At 39.9% G+C, this 17,384-nt stretch overlaps 1 protein-coding gene across 2 annotated transcripts in view; it reads left to right on the top strand.

The window, feature by feature from the left end:
- ASCC3 (activating signal cointegrator 1 complex subunit 3) overlaps window positions 1-17,384 on the top strand; it is a 1,208,179-nt gene that overhangs the window by 143,016 nt on the left and 1,047,779 nt on the right. For both annotated transcript variants that reach the window (XM_073626995.1, XM_073626996.1), the window contains exons 7-8: window positions 1,860-1,998; window positions 12,661-12,786. In XM_073626995.1, coding sequence (XP_073483096.1) covers window positions 1,860-1,998; window positions 12,661-12,786 — 265 coding nt within the window. The remainder of the gene's footprint in view (window positions 1-1,859; window positions 1,999-12,660; window positions 12,787-17,384) is intronic.

Raw genomic sequence — 17,384 nt, 5'->3', positions numbered from 1 at the left:
GTTATGTGGCATGGCGTAGGGACAACAGCACTGTAAATAAGGTCTGTTGCAGTTATTGAGTTGCCAATGCCTACAAATTGTACCTATAATTTGCTGCAATTGTTATTGGGAGTGTGTTTCTTTACACACTTGCAGACGAATTGTTAAATTGACTGTGACACAGAGATCACGCTGCAGCATAAATTTCCACCTCTTCCTTCTGTTTTATCTTGTTAGGGTCACTCCAGAGAACTAATTCTAGGGAACACTATGCAAAAACATATTTATATCTGCCTCCATATCTGTTACTGGTTTTATCTCTCATTGAATTTGTAAATATGCTGTAGTCAATCAGCAAAAAAAAGCATATACCAAAAATAAAACAAAACTGGCCCATGAATATCACTTGGGTACCAATATTTTTTTTTTTTAAAACTTTACAGTAGTTCCTGTCCATTTGTGTGATCGGATAATAATTTTTTCCTGGTTTGTAAAGAAAACTGCATGTTTCCATAACCTGTTCTCACAAAGAACCTCCAAAATTGCCCCATAATATCACAACTTACTGAAGCAGAGGAGGAGTTGTGAAGAATTCTTAAAAATAATTATATTCAGGATGCTGGTGTATTGTACTTTTGCTATTTTCTAAAATATCTGGTTACAAGCAAAAATTCTTTGAAAGCTTACATTTATTGGTGTATCATGGGCATGATATGTAACCTTTTATGCTGGTTTGGTAGCTTTCAATCACTGTCAGACCATCTGATATGGCCCACTCCAGTAGGTGCAAAAAAATACTCTGCTATTGATTTCTCACTCCTGACACTTAAAGTACCTCTCTAGGCAATACGTTTTTTAGTTTTGTATAGAGTGGGGAAGGGTGACACATTCTGTCAAGTATATATTGCTGTCTAAGTCTCCATTTGAGTGATTCACCACACCATTTGTACTGGTAGAGTAAGTGGAAATCCAACATTTTAGAGTTGTCCCCAGACCAAGAGGTGAAGGACATTTTCAAAAAGGTACACTACTTCCGCGGCAACAGTCTAAAGGCTTGTACATGCTACAAGAAAATCGGGCAAACATTTTCGTCCAAAGCATTTTCGTAGTATTTTCGTATAGTGTGCACACAACTTTTGACAGTCGATTCTGAATTTTCGTCCAAAAATTTCCGAAGGGACGAACTCAAAAAATGTTCTCGTACGGTAACAGAACAAAGGATTTTCGCTTAATGTGTACCGGTTTTTCTACTATTTGCTGTGAAACATCGAGAAAAATCGGACGAACGTTCACCCAATTTTCTTAGTGTGTACCCTCTTAATATGGGATTTTCCTCAACTGTAAGAGATTTTCAATACCTTGTTGAAACTCTGTGACAGGAAATGTCCATATTGGCCCACAGATGGCATAAACACCCTGGTAAGGTTTTAACCTTTGTCTACTCTATAAAAATGGCTTTGCAAACACTTTAAGAAAACACTTTGCAAGTTTTCATTGACTAAATGTAGAAGGATTGAAACCATGTATTTAGAGAGGTGAATGTGACAAGAATGTTGTATACTCACTAAAGTGGTGTGGTTATAGGGTTTGCCATAGGTTTTTAAAAATGTAGTCTAGACATATAGTCTAGAATGTGTAGATCAGTAATGGTTTGTTAAAGTGATGCTGTGTAGATTTTTTATGGTTCAGAAATAAGTTGTAAAATGCTAAAGGGCATGACATTTTGTTTAGTAGGCCTATTAAAAGGATGTCTTTGGTGCACTAAGTAGTATTAGAAACGTGTAATAATAATTTTTTATTATCTTATGATTTAGTTTTCTTAGGAATTTCCATGTGATTTATTTTGGAAACTTCTAAATATATTTTGTATTTTTCTACAGAGAACAGGCTCTTGTAAATGCTCGAACCATGCCAATACTGAGCAGGGACAGAGACTATGGTGAAAGAGTTGTATATCCACATGTTTATGACTGCTATGCAGAAGCTTTGAAAACCTCTGCATTTATTGGTGGCTCAAAGGTATGTCAGCAGTGGCAATAGTTTTGTTTTTCACTTGCCTAAATTGCAGTTATCATGATAAAGTGAAATGCAGTAATATGTCATGACATCCCCAAAGAAATGTATATACAATATGTTTTTTTTTACTATATCTAACAGTATTTTAGTATAGTTTTCTATCTTACTCCAGTCTAAATCTATCTACAAAATATCAGAGTAAAGTCACTCACCCTCAAAAAAAAACAAAAAAAACCCTCTATTGAAATATGCAGGCTGCCATTCCAGTCCTCTTCATGAAAATCCAGTGTCCTGTTTGATCATGGCTTTTAATACTCAGAGTCCATATAAAATTCAGTATTCCAAAATTAAAGCCAGGGGATCAATGTGACATCCAGGTAATTAGCATCTGAAAATGCTCATAGCATTTCTCATAGCGCAATTTGTTTTTATAGTAAACCTGTCCCAAATCTGGGCAGTACAGACTGAGCTTATATAAGCATTTCAAGTGATCAAACGAGATATAGGCAACCGAGGATTTGTTTAGTCTCCACTTTTACTGTAAACTTGAGCATGGCCATGCATCTGGCACGCTCAATTTTGCCTCCATTTTGGTCAGAGAGGACACCTATTACATCAAAGGATCTGGCCATATAATTGCCTCACCTACCACGGGTGCTAAATTTCTGTCCTAATATGTTTCTTGTAAGGGTACCCCTGTTTTTGTTTGGTCAACTGTAATTAAGAATTGGGTACTACTAGTTGTAAAAACATCAGTCTGGTCTTTAATGTCAATTCACAGCTTAATGTTTTAGCTGGTGTTTGGTATACATCTTTAGGTACTGCTAACCTGTGCTAGGCTCCATCTATGAACTTACAGTCTCTACATGACAGCCATTGGTTACTTTTTCTAATTGTATATGTGTATATCAAACAATATTGGAAAGTCTGTAAATGCATTACACATTTTAGCATACCATAATCCTCTGTAGTTTGCATTACATACATACTTTTCACCTATTTATTGTATAATATCACTTTTAGCACCGACTTATCATTAAAAGTAGAAAGTAGAGCCTGAGTATGTAAATAATATAGCTTACCTGTAGGTACAATGTATATTTCCTAAACTTGCACCGTTTAGGAAATACTCACAATTTTAGCCAATGACATTACCAGTGCATGTGCACTGCAATCTACATTGAGTGTGTCCACAATTCAGAGCATTGTGATGTGATCATGACTCCCATGTGTATGCACAGGAGTGACATCATGGCGGCCAGCAAAGACATCATGGCATTAACTTGCTTGGGAGTTACCCTCAGGTGTTTGGTCACCGGCAAAAACTTGCTAGGGATGCCCCCAGAATGCACCATATAACCCTGTCCACTTTGTTATACTGCAATACTACAGTTTTTTGGTTTTTTTTTGCTGTATCCTGATGGACCTGTTCTTCCCTAGAGAAATATTTTTAATTTTCTAACCATTCAGCTTTTTTCTCTTGAAGCTTCTGTCAAGTTGTGACTGCTTAAAACCTTGGGATTAGGTACTCTTGGTGTGTACCTTGGGAACCATACCCAGACCCTACTGTGTGGGGCCAGCCTGTAATGTTTGCTTTGGGCACTGGATCCCGTGTTTGGCACCTGAAGGGTAACATGTAGTTATTCGCAGGGCGCTATGCAGGCCCAAGGCCGTGGTCCATATCTATGTTTCCTAGACTCTGGCTTTTAATAAAAATTGACAGTGCATTGCCAATACTTGGGAGTTATTCACTATTGTGGTGAATCTTGCTATTTTTCTCTAATATTTCTCAGTGTGAACAATTTAAAATTGTCAACATATACCTGTCTGACAACAGCAGGTTTCTCTGCCATTATGTCTGTCTTCTTTGGAAAACGTTTGGCACTTCTACAACCTGTGGTTTCCAAAGGATAAAAATGCCCTCTCTTCCTCTTGACCCTGTTCACGGTTCAGAAGCAGAACCTTCAGAAAGACATTAAAGACTGGCCCACTCATTAAATATTAACTTTTCCTAAGCCTTTTGCTAAGATTTGTCCTATGGACAAGGAATTTTAAAAGAAATTGACAATACAGATGGGTGATCCTTTCAGTTCTCAATAAACACTATACAGCTCCTATTTTGGAAGTTCCTTTTTTTCGGACTTTGTTGATGGGCATCTGGAGGCCTTCTTTGGACTTCACTCCTACCCTGCAACCAACTATTACTGCTATGTCTGTTTGCTAGACATTTTCTCACTGGACAGGATAGAGAACATGAACCTGCCTTTGAGGACCCTACACTATTACAGCAATTACAGCTAATGCCATCTTCGCAGTTGTATTGTGTTGATGCTCTAGAGCAGCCTTTCTTAACTTTTGTTCCTGGGAAACCCCTTCTAAAAATAAATATGCCTACAGCTCATGATACATTAGCATGATTAATACATCGAAGAAAGTTAAAAAAAAAGAATAAGTAATGTGGTGTACTAGTGCCCACGTTAACATTAATGGTCAGTTTAGAAGTAGTGGAAAATGACCCCCTTGCATTGGTGATTAGAGAAGGTGAGAGATCAATCCACAATTGCTCAAAGCTCAAGGAACCCTTAACAACCTTTTGAGGAACCCTGATTGAGAAACACTGTTCTAGAGAATGTGATTCATAAAGTCTCTAGAATGTCCCTTATCTTATGCATTTGATTTTGTGGCTAAAAGCTTGGCTTGCTGAATCTGCTTGTAAGAAGTGTCTTTTATGTATGCCTTTTGATGGTTAACACCTATTTGGGGAATCCATTGATAAATTCATCAAGGAAGTCACTTGGGGAAAGGTGCTTTTACCCCACATAGGGAAACTTAAGTCTACTATTCCTATGATTACTACTACTTTTCAGCAACAGAGTTTCTTTTCACTCTACTGAGGCTTCTACTTCCAAAACAAGGCTTAGCACACCTTTAGTCACAAGCCCTGGACTCCCAAAGTCCACCAAGCCTGAGTCCCAAAACCAAATTGGGGGGGGGGGGGGTGGTTGGATGGTGATTGCTACAGTTAAAAACCATTAAACACATTTCTTTGTGTACCAAAATGTTGGATGGAATCAATGAGATTTGTCATTGCTTTTCTAAGGCAAGGACATTTTCTGGCATCAGTGGACAAACAAGATGCCTATCTTTTTATCTTTTTTTTACCCTCACATCAATGTTTTCTGTGTTTTGCTGTGAGAGACCAACACTTTCAATTTGTAGCACTATCATTTGGGCTCTTCTGTGTCCCCCAAGTGTTAACAAAAATGCTTGTCCTGCTTCTGGCTCTATGAGCCCAAGGCATACGTGTCACAGGTTACCTGGACAACCTTCTGCTGAAGGACTCCAAAGCCCCAAATTTGTCTACCAATGCCCAGAGGACTATTTAGTTCCTTTAGAGCTGTGGGTAGATAATCAAATTTCTATTGTCTGCTTTCCAGCCCTCACACTTTCTGAAGTACCTGACTTTTCCTACCCCAAGAAAAGGTTGCTTCCCTCAGGTCAAAGGGGCACCCCTCAGTTCACTTCTGCATGAGGGTTCTAAACTTGATGGTAGTCTCCTTCAAGGCAGTTCCTTTTGCCCACTTTCACTTCAGACCTCTAATCCAAAATACTCATCATGTTGAACAAGCAAATTCAATCCTGTGCAGCCAGACAAAGCTCTCACTGACTTGGTGGCTCTTCAATCCTGCCCTAGAATTAGAAAGTTATTTTGCATTTCCTGGAAAGTGGTGACAAGGCTGAGACAGGGTTTACAGTTCTTGACTGTCCAGGGGACTTGGTCCTCACAGAAACTTCCCATCAACATCCTGGAAACAAGAGCCATCAGTTTGTTTCTACAACACTGCACCGCTCTTCTGCAAGGTCACCCAGTCAGTGTGCAATCAGCCAGTGTCACAGCAGTGGACTATCAAGGGGGCACCAGAAGTGAGGCTGCTCTGAAAGAAACAGGTCTGATACTCTTCTGGGCGCAAACTCACATTCCAGGTCTTTTGGCCATCCACATCACTGGAGTCGACAACTGACAGGCTGATTTCTTAATCTCTTAATGCCTAAACCCGGGTGGGGAAAAACAGAAGTGGACACCCTGGCCCCCAGGTTCAACAACAAGCTGAACAACATAGACCAGTGTGTCCGTGATTAAACTACATCTTCGATGAAATCTTTGATCAATATATATGTCTATGTGCCTACCAAGTGAAAAAAAGCAGTCAAGATGTAAACCCCACCAGCTGTGCCCAGAAATGATTTGTCACACATGTGCACCTCCAAAAATCTATGCACTCACCAGATAATCAATAGTAATACACTTCCACGCAGTTACCCTGAAGTAGCGAGATATCACATCATGGTGTATCAGTAGAATGGTGGTCCATGATAGAATAAAGCACTAGATGAAAAAGCTCACCAATGGGAGCTCACAAATGCTTATATAGTGTAGTAGCTTATTTAAAAAACTGACTAACTCTTCTGGGGTCCCCCAGTGGCCCTCCTGGCTCCTCCCCACATCAAGTGCCCCCTTGTTGACCCGCATTCCAAGGGGACACCCATGCGGGTGCACTCCTGAGTCCTGCTGCTGCGTCCATTCACACAGACAAGCAGGACTTGACCCCGCCCCTGGCTCCCGTGTCACTGGATTTGATTGACAGCAGTGGGAGCCAATGGCTGCTCCTGCTATCAATCTATCCAATGAGGACCTGAGACAGCAGCTAGAGCTGCTGTGCTTGTCCCTATCGATGGAACAATCGGGTTCAGGTAAGTAAAGAGGGGGTCTGGGGGGCTGCTGCACTACAGAAGGCTTTTCACCTTAATGCATTAGGGTGAAAAACCTTGAGGGTTTAAAACCCCTTTAAGTATGCCACCTAATTTTTTTGGTATGGGTGGTGTTAATGAGAAACATCTGTGTGCCACACTGTACCCATATAGCCGTTAGAGCTGCCCGTGACCCCAACAAAATGGCGTCTTCCGGTTTCTAGTGTAATAGAGGCTGTGGCACTTCCAGTCTCCCGCAAAATGGTGGCTGTGACACTTCCAGTACGGAATTTTGTAATAACGTCAGTGATAGGCAAATCCCTTGATAACGTTCTGGAGCATGAAATGCGTCAGGAGGGGAATATGTGCTGACGCTGTCGTCACCGCTTCCTCGTGGCAGGAGCGGTGGCATAACGTGGGTTTTTTAGGTCTATTTTGTATCATGCTGCAGCTGTTTTTATGTCAGTTTTTTTACTATACCATATGATCATTTTTGGGCTCCCATGGTTGAGCTTGATTTATTCTATTTTGGACCACCATTCTACTGATACACATGATGTGATGTCTCTCTATTTCAGAGTAACTGCGTATTCCTATTGATTATATGGTGAGTACATAGATTGGTGGAGTTGCACGTGTGTGACGAATCAGCACAGCTGGTGGTGTTTACATCTTGTTTGCTTTTTTTCACTTTCTGTTAAGCACATAGACTAATCGGTATATATTGTTTGAGGATTTCATCGAAGATATAGTTCAATCATGGACACACATGATGGGACTTTATTCACTTTTATAAGACTGGTTTATGTTGATTCACTTTGTACAGGAAGCGCTGCACACTATTTGATATTTTTTGAATGTTTGAAGGTTGTATGTTCACCTTTATGTGCTAGCTGTTAGATAACTAGCCATCGCTCACTTTCTCCTTTTTTTTACTTTTGAACAAGCTGGACAAACTAGTAGCAAAGACCAGGGATCCTCTAGCCTACACAGTGGATGTTCTGGTGATTCCATTGGCTCAAATCAAGTCGGTTTATGCTTCCCCCCCATGAAGACCCTTAACTGCTACGCAAGATAGAGGAGGAAAGTGTTGCCGTGATTCTCAATGCACCAAATTGGCCTAGAAAAACATAGTGCACAGAAATACTTTTGATAAACAAGCCTTGACCTCTTCCAAACAGACTAGATCTGCTCCTTTTACCCACTGGTTTTAATGGCATGACTGATGAAACCCAAAAGCTGAATAATGGGCGTAATTCTCAGTCTGTTATTTCTACCTTACTCAGTGCAAGGACAGCAAGCTGAGTTCCAGGTAATATTTTATTACTTGTATTTTTGATCTTACCTCAGTCTGGTCTTGACTAGTGCCTGGCTCTCAAGGGCCAGGTTTCTGCTTTTTCCATTTTATTTCAGAAACTTCTTGCCTCTCAACAAGACACTTGTTCGGGGAGTTGCTCATATAAATCCCCCAATTTGACCTCCTGTGTTATTTTGGGATCTCAACCCGGTGCTGTCTGTACTTTGGAGACTTAATTGTCTCCCTATGAATCAATTAGATATATTCTTTAGGTAGACAACCTCACTTATAAGGTTGCCTTCTTGGTAGCCATTACATCTGTTAGGCATGCTTCTGAGTTGTTGCAAGGTCTTTCCTGTATAGAGCCTTTCTTGTTTTAAGCAAGGACAAAGTAGTTTTGAGACTTAAACCTTCTTTCATTCTCAAGGTGATTTCTTCTTTCCACCTCAGTGAGGGAATTGTTCTTCCTTCCCATTGTTCTGCCCCAAAACATGACAACAAAATTGCCCTACATTGCCTTTCTGGGGTCAGAGCTGTCCGGGTCTACCTGAAAGCCATAGCCTCTATTTGCAAGTCTAAGTCACTCCTTGTCTCTGCTCACATGTTCTCCAAGTTCTACCAGGTGGAGGCTCAGGCCTCAGCAAATCCGTGCATCTGCTGGTAGGTGCTTCATCTTTAAGCTGTCATCTGAGTGTATTATTAGAGTTTTTTTTACCTTTCTTTTGGGCCCTTTGGCAGTTCTGTTTGATATGTTGTTGCCTACCCCTCCGTTTATTGTTCGGGTATGTCTCATGGTCTAACATTACAGGTCATGTGTTCTGTACTGTACAATTAATATAATAGGCAATTATGACTTTTCTGTAAATTGCCTATCTTGGAGTACAGTACAAGATACAGGCCCCACCCCTCTGTTTCTTGATCACTTTTTTTTACTTGCTAAAAATCTGTAGTCTCCCGAAGTGGAGAGATTCATGTGGTAGGCTCTGGGGGCTGCCCTAGCAAGTTTTTTTGCCAGTATCCAATCATCTGAAGGAAGCTGCATATGTAACCCATGGTCTTAAGCCTAGTATACACTAGTAGTTTTTTTTTTTGTTCAACCCAGCAGTGCTGAATGAAAAAAAAACCCTGACAACTCAGAAGGAGCTGCTGTACTAATTATCCAACATTAGTATAATGATCTCCATTGGCTGAGAGCACTGTTCGTGAGGCACTCAGCAGACTTCTGTCGGACCAACTGCAGTACACACGGGCTAAATATCGGCCGGTTTCTATTGAACCAGCCGATGCCGCCCGACATTCGGCCTGTGTGTACTAGGCTTAAGAATTCTGTGTCTTGGTACTCCAAGATAAGGAGCTTACAAGTAAGCTGACATTTTTATTTTTTTGTTTTCATATATTCTAAGACTACCTTCACACAGGCAAATTACCCCAGCCAGTTGGATTCCTGAAGTAAGAATCAGTGATGCAGCGCAAAATCTTGCTACAGGAATCTACTGGCTGGATGTAATCCCCAGTGTGAAGTAGGCCTTAATAAGTCCTGTTCTGGGTCTTTTAGCCAAGAGGCTTTGTAGAACTTTGGATTTGATATAACCCCCATTCCTAAGTTCACATCTTACCTGGTAGCTTGACCTCCCTATTAGCCCTCATCTCATGCACACTTGAGCGCAAAAAATTGCCTGTTTTATAGGCAATTCATGTTTTTTTTTCTGCCTCCAAACACCCCTCTATGTTATCCTATGTGTCCATGCACACATAGACATTTACAGGAGTTTAGAAGAGAAAAAAAAACCTCATCACTTGGGCATTATGAAGAGAAGTGTATGGACTAAAAAAATCACGCAAACGCACATAAATACGCATAAACACGCACTAATCCTAGGCGTGTTTATGCGCGTTAATACACTCTAATGGCCAGAACAAATGAATATTTTGGCCAATTGAATGCGTTACCGACATATGCATGAACACACATATATGTGCATTTAAAAACATGGCTTTTACCGTTTTTTGCTTCTTTTGTCCTGTAATGAGAAAAGGTGTCTAAAAGAATACAGTGTGCATGTGACCTTTCTCGGTTGTGCCTTTATGTATGTGAGCTGAGTGAGGTTGAATACTCTCACTCTTTTTATTGTAGGAGCCTGCTGCTGGGTAAAAATTGCTGTCTGCTGACAAAATTCTAAAAGCACTACAGTTGCCTATTTGTTTTAGGCTGGGTTCACACTGCAGCATGGAGTGGCTCACAGCAGAGGTCAGATGCGTCCCTGTTCACCGTTTCAGGTCCGATTTCAGTACGAATTTTGGGCTGAATTCGGACCTGAAATGGACCAGAAGATGCACAAGACTCCCGTGCAATTCCTTCCGGAGATGTGTGAACCAGCTCCATAGAGAGCTGGTCAAAATCTTCTGACGTGAATTGGATGCGGTGAAACGTGCATCCAATTCCCAATAGTGTGAACCCATACAGGGGCACTCTATTTGGAAATGACATGAGGTTAATTGCTGGCTCTGACTAGCAGGTATATTGTTTATTTTATGCTATGGACTTGCTTTACAAAACCCTCCTGAACTGAAAGTGGAACTTCACTCTCTTAATCAACATTGATTTTTTTTTTTTTTTAATCCTTATGCTGCTAGCATTTGTAAATAGATAAGCAAGTATATCATATTTTCTTGTTTCAAAAATTTTTTTTTTTGCATTTCTTTAGTTGTTTCCTGGTTTCTAGGCCTAGGAAAATCATGTCATATATCCCAGGAATCTTCAGTAGGGGAGGGGGGGCTTTTTCAGCTAAGCACACCCTCTCCTGCTTGCAATCCTGAGCTAAGGGCAGGTGGATTCCAGGAAGTGCCGTAAATGCTTCCATGCACAGCTGCACCAAATTCTGCACTCTCCAGTTTTAGTAAATCAACCCCTGTGTTTGGTGTTGATGCACAGGGGTGATCACGTGTGATTTCCACTCTGCCCTTGCTCAAGATGGCCATGGCCAGAAATGCTAGGGTAGGTGTTTTTCACAGTGATTTCTCAACAAAATAAAGCATGGAGACATGGATGGATGGGGGAGTTTGCTTTGAATATAAAAAATGTATGAAATAGTGTTTTTGGTTTGTGGTGCTCAGATGCAGTGACAATCCACTTGAAAGTGTTTGCTGCCTTGCTAAATACTGTAAGGGTGCAGGACAAACCTGCGTAGACAGTTCTAGGTGGCCCTTTCTCATGCATGGTTTACCACTGCCACTACCAGTTGAGCCTGTCCTCCTTACAACACATATCTGGAAAAACCTGTCTCCCGATTGGCCAAAGCATCAAGCGATTCTATTCGGTGGCTAACATTTTGGAGGAACAGGCAGAGGAAGCTTGAGGAGCAGACGCCAGAGCCGCCACTACCCGCACTGCAGGAGAATAGGAGAGGACACCACAGCCCGCAGGAGGGGGGGGGGGTGGTGCTGTCAGAGCCGCCAGGGAGGGGGTGTTGTTTGTTTGCCACCCCCCCAAAAGAAGAGAAGAACCCACCAGCCGCCACTGACCAGACTGTGCTTAGACATATTGTGATTACACTGTCCAGCCATTATAATGGACTGTAGAGCCTAATTTGTTTAACTGCTTGCCGACCAGCCGTCGCAGTTTTACTACGGCAGATTGGCACGGCTGGGCGAAACGACTTTACCTTACGTTGCTTCGCCTTTTGGCCACTAGGGGTGCGATAACCGCCGGGCACCTGCGATCGCTCATGACAGAGCGAGAACCGGGATCTGTGTGTGTAAATGCACAAATCCTGGTTCTTTCAGGGGAGAGGAGACAGATCGTCTGTTCAAACTAACTATGAACACCCATCTCTCGCTTCCCCTAGTCAGTCCCACCCCCCCCTACAGTTAGAATACAGTGAGGGAACACAGTTAACCCCTTGATCGCCCCCTAGTGTTTACCCCTTCCCTGCCAGTGACATTTATACAGTAATCAGTGCATTTTTATAGCACTGATTGCTGTACAATTGTCAATGGTCCCAAAAATGTGTCAAAAGTGTCCAATTTTTCTGCTGCAATATCGCAGTCCCGATAAAAATCGCAGGTCGTCGCCATTACTAGTAAAAAAAATAATAATAAAAATGCCATAAATCTATCCCCTATTTTGTAGACGCTATAACTTTTGCACAAACCAATCAATATATACGCTTATCGCGATTTTTTTTTTTCAAAAATATGTAGAATACCAATCTGCCTAAACTGATGAAAACATTTTTTTTTTTTTTTTTGAAAAAAAAAAAAGTGGGATATTTATTAGAGCAAAAAGTAAAAGATAGTGTTTTTTTTTCAGAATTGTCGCTCTTGTTTTGTTTATAGCGCAAAAAATAAAAACCGCAGACGTGATCAAATACCTCCAAAAGAAAGCTCTAATTGTGGGAAAAAAAGGACGTCAATTTTGTTTTGGTACAGCGTTACATGACCGCCCAATTGTGAATTAAAGTGATGCAGTGCTGTATTGCAAAAAATGGCCTGGTCATTGAGCAGCCAAATCTTCTGGGGCTGAAGTGGTTAAGATTAGAGCGCAAGTACTTTTTTAAATGTTTGTGTACAATGTTTAACCATGTTAACAATTGTAAATGTTTTTTTTTTGTTTACTTTAGTTACTCCTGCCAGAAGGTATTCAGCGAGAAAATAACAAAGTCTATGAAGAAGTTAGGATTCCTGCCACCGAACCAATGCCTGTTGGCTTTGAAGAGAAGCCAGTGTTCATTAAAGATCTAGATGAGGTGAGCAGTGCTGCAATTTTGATGTCTTCATTTTCAGTACGGTTACTTAAAGTGGATGTAAACCCAATGTCATCCTTTCTAAACTACTGCCATAGGGGTTATCTATAAGGATATACATGCCTCCTGCATGTATCTTTACCTGTCAAATGTCTCCCCTCTGTCTGTTATGAGACCCAAAAAACTGCATATTCTGTGGGCGGGTCTGTTGTCTGGAGCTCAGTGGGTGGAATCGTGATGTCAGTAGACTCCCCGTCCACCTCTACACTCCCCTTGTCAATATGCATTTTCTCTGTGTATTTCCTTGTCAAAAGAAGTTTATTGAGTATACAATGTTATAAAGATACATAAAGTAAGTTTACAAGGATCTATAAAGTAAGCTCATTGTTTTACAGTAGGGTTTATATAGGTAAATATCATGAAATTTCAAATATTAAACATTGGGTTCACGTAAACCTAAATTAAAGATATATATCATTTCCTTAGTTACTTTTGTAGGTATTTAAATGATTTATACCTACTATACATATTGTTTACAAGTAGAGTGTATATAGGTCAAATAAATTCTGATAATGAGCTTTAATCGTAAGGTGGAGAAAAGGAAAGAGAAAGAAGAAAAAGGGTTGAAAGGTAGAGGTATGGTCCACAAGGTTGTCCCGCTCGTCAGTTTATTATTCTTTTTAGTTCTCTTTGAAGCCTTAGAATGGGTGTCTCTGTAAGTCATTTAATCTGTTACCATGGCAACAGGACAGAGTCATTGAAGTTTGACAGGAACTGTTGTTTTATCCAAGGATGCCAAAGTTTTTCAAATTTTGGAATTTGATTTTGATCGATGGCTACCATCTTAGCATGGGACATTGTATTATTCATTCTGTGAATTGTTTCTGCTAGTACCAATGTAGGAGATTTCCATGCCTTGGCCACTGTTTGTTTTGCAGCCGTTATTAGTTGGATCATAAGTTTGAATTGAGAGAGTGTTAACCATTCCGGTTTTAGATTAAGTAAAGTTAAATATGGATCTGGTTGTATTATTTTTTTAAATATTTTAGATGCAATCACGAAGACTTCCTTCCAGAAGGTTTGGATTACTGGGCACGTCCACCATATGTGTAAATATGTGCCTATTTCTGGGCATCCTCGAAAACAAAGAGCTGAGGTATTAGGTGAATATTTTGCCACTCTAGCGGGTACAAGGTACCAGCGAGTTAGGACTTTATAATTTGTCTCCAGTGCTAAGATGTTGGGTGAAGATGACTTAGATGTGAGCCATATGTTAGACCAGTCTGTGTCTTCTAAAGTTCGTCCCAAGTCCTCCTCCCACCTCTGAACGTAAGAGGGTCTATTAAGATTTGCTACTCCATATAATTGATTATAAAGTGATGAAATTGTACCTTTAGCAAATGGATCTTTTGTACAGATTGATTCAAAAATGGATAATTGGGATAATGGTGTATCCCCCTTTAGGAATGGTGTATAGAAATTTTTGATTTGGAGATATCTAAATATCTCAGAGTTTGGTAGATCATATTTTTCTCTAAGCGATGGGAATGAAAGGAATGATTTAGATGCTATGAAGTCATTTAGTGTCTGAATGCCTGATGTTGTCCAGGCTTTAAAAGAATTTGGGTAGATCCATGCCGGATAAAAGGCCGGATTTCTGATAAAAGAAAGGAGAGGATTGTGTGGAGATTGTAACTGATATTTGGTTTTTAGTTTATCCCAGAGAGATAAGAAGTGTTTGGTTATGGGATTATGAATTTTAAAGCGGTCTTTAGGATCAAGCCATAATAAATTTGATATTAATAGAGGGTCATTTTCTGAAGCCTCTATAAATACCCATAATGGGATTTCCTGTTTTGCATGGTATTTGGACAGACTGGCCAAATGTGCTGCTCTGTAGTAGTTAGTAAAATTAGGGTATCCCAGGCCTCCTTTATTTTTGGGACGATGTAGTGTGTGTATAGGTATACGTGGTTTAGAAGAGCCCCATATAAACGAAGTTGCTCTTTTTTGTACTATTCTCAAAAAATAGGAAGGAATTGGAATAGGGAGGACTCTGAATAGATAAAGCAATTTGGGTAGAATAGTCATTTTGATTGCATTAATCTTCCCTATCCAGGATAAAGGAAGTTGCGACCATTGTTTTATTAGATTTGTGATCTGTCTTAATACAGGAGGATAATTGGTTGAGAATAAGTCAGAATGAGATGCTGTTAAATGAATTCCAAGATATGGGATTGATTTTTCTGCCCATGTGAATGGGAGTGCAGCCCTAGCCGGGATCAATTCCATGTTTGTGAGTGAAATATTAAGCACTAGGCATTTCTTAGGATTAATCATAAGGCCGGATAGGGCTGCAAATCCATCAAGAGCTGGTATTAAGTTAGGACCAGAGACCTGTGGTGATGATAGAAAAAGTAATATATCGTCTGCAAATATACATAATTTGTGTGTAATACCTCCTACTTCAATGCCAGTTATAGTTTGGTTTGTTCTGATGTATTGGGCCATGGGTTCGAGTATAAGGGCAAATAATAAGGGAGATAATGGGCAACCCTGTCGGGTACCTCTTTCGATATTAAGGGCTTCAGATTTGTATCCAGCATATTTTATATAGGCTTTGGGTTTATTATATAATGCTTTGATCCATGTTAAAAAGTGGGGTCCAAAACCCCATTTTTGTAATGAATATTGCATATATTGCCAGGATACTGTGTCAAATGCCCTCTTAATATCGAGAGATAGAAAACATAAAGGGATTTTCCGTTTTTTAGCAATATGTGCTAGTTTGTTAAACGTTTCAGTGAGAATGGGAGAGAGTATTTCTGAGAATGTTTTATAGTATAAAGCCGAGTAGCCGTCTGGGCCTGGTCTTTTGTTAAGTTTTAGGTCTTTTATGGCGTTAGCAACTTCATCTATAGTTATAGGCTCATCCAAACTGCTTTTTTGATTCTGAGATAACTCAGGTAAGGTTATTTTTGAGAAGAAGGATTCAGCCTCTGTAGGATTAAATTCATTGTTTGTCTTGTATAAAGTTGCGAGATGTGAGTGAAATTTATGGACTATTTTAACTGGATTACAAGTGTAAACATTTTTTGATAATTTCAAACGTATTGGTTTGAAAGATTTGTTAGTTGAATTTAATGCCCGAGCCAAATATGTACCTGGTTTGTTTGTATTCATGTAGAAATAGTGTTTGGAGCGTTTGAGGGATTTATCAACTGACTCAGTGAGAAATAGATCGTATTCCAATCTAGATTTTTCCAGATGAGATTTTGTACTCTGAGATGGATTATCTTGAAATGATATGTAGGCTGCATTAAAATTGAGTTCTAGTTTTTTTGCTAGATTTTTGCGTTCCCGTTTAAATAGTGCCATTTGTCTTTGTATTGTACCACGCAAGACAGGCTTATGAGCTTCCCACAGTGTTATTGGGGAGATGTCTGTTGTATTATTAATTGATATGTATTCCTTTAAAGCTTGTTCAATGGCCATCTGATGTAGTGGGTGTTTGAGCATTATGTCCGGTAAGTACCAGGTTGGGTCATGCGCTTTTGGTATGGCTGAGGCTATAGTAGTGTATACTGCATTATGGTCAGACCACGGAATCGGAATTATATCTGATGCAATAATTTCTGGTATCATTCCTATTGTTAGAAAAATATGATCTATTCTGGTGAAGGTTTGATGAGGGTGCGAGAAATAAGTGAATTTCTTTTTCATTGGGTTACTTTCTCTCCATGAATCTACCAGATTGTATTTGGAAAGAAGTTGAGAAAAAGGTAATCTAGAGGTTATTTTGGATGGTGTAAAAGGTGATTTATCTAGAAATGGGAGGAGGACCTGGTTCGAATCCCCACACATTATCACTGTTCCTATTTTGTGTGTATTAATCACTTGTAATATATGTGAGAGGAATGGTGTAGGTTGTTTGTTAGGAGCGTAGTAGGAAATCACCGTGATTGCAGTATCCATTATATAACCCATGAGTATCAGGTATCTACCTTCTGGGTCTTTAATTTCTGATGATAAGGTGAATGGTGTGGATCGGTGAAATGCAATTAGAGTTCCCCTTTGCTTGGTACAGGCAGAAGCCGTGTAAATTTGTTGATAAAAAGGAGAAATATATTTTGGAGTAGAATCTTTGGTGAAGTTTGTTTCTTGGAGGCATACTATGTGAGCCTTCTTGTTATGGAAAGTACGGAAGGCTTTGGTCCTTTTTTGAGGGACATTTATTCCCTGAACATTCAGGGAAAGTATATTCAGTGGTGCCATGGCAACAGATCAAATAGTTTTGACTTACTTTTTGTTATGCAGAGCTGACTGCGCAGATCAACCTGTGTGGACTGAAGAGATGAATAGATAGAAAAGAAACCAGTGAATTCTGGAGTAAAGAGTAAACAAAAAACATATGAGATTAGATGATGCATTGTATAAATTATTTTTTGCAAGTAATCACAATTTACCCGTGAAAGAGAATAAATATCTCTCTCAGGGGAATAAGTGCCTTCGTCACACTCCCACATAATATGGTTGGGAGAATGAGGAGGGCTAATGGGGGTACACGGATCTTCCGCTTACAGGAGAGAAGTGCTATGTCA

Source organism: Aquarana catesbeiana, linkage group LG04 (genome assembly GCF_042186555.1).
Source record: "Aquarana catesbeiana isolate 2022-GZ linkage group LG04, ASM4218655v1, whole genome shotgun sequence".
Classification (NCBI taxonomy): Eukaryota; Metazoa; Chordata; class Amphibia; order Anura; family Ranidae; genus Aquarana; species Aquarana catesbeiana.
This window is presented reverse-complemented; position numbering and strand designations above follow the sequence as displayed.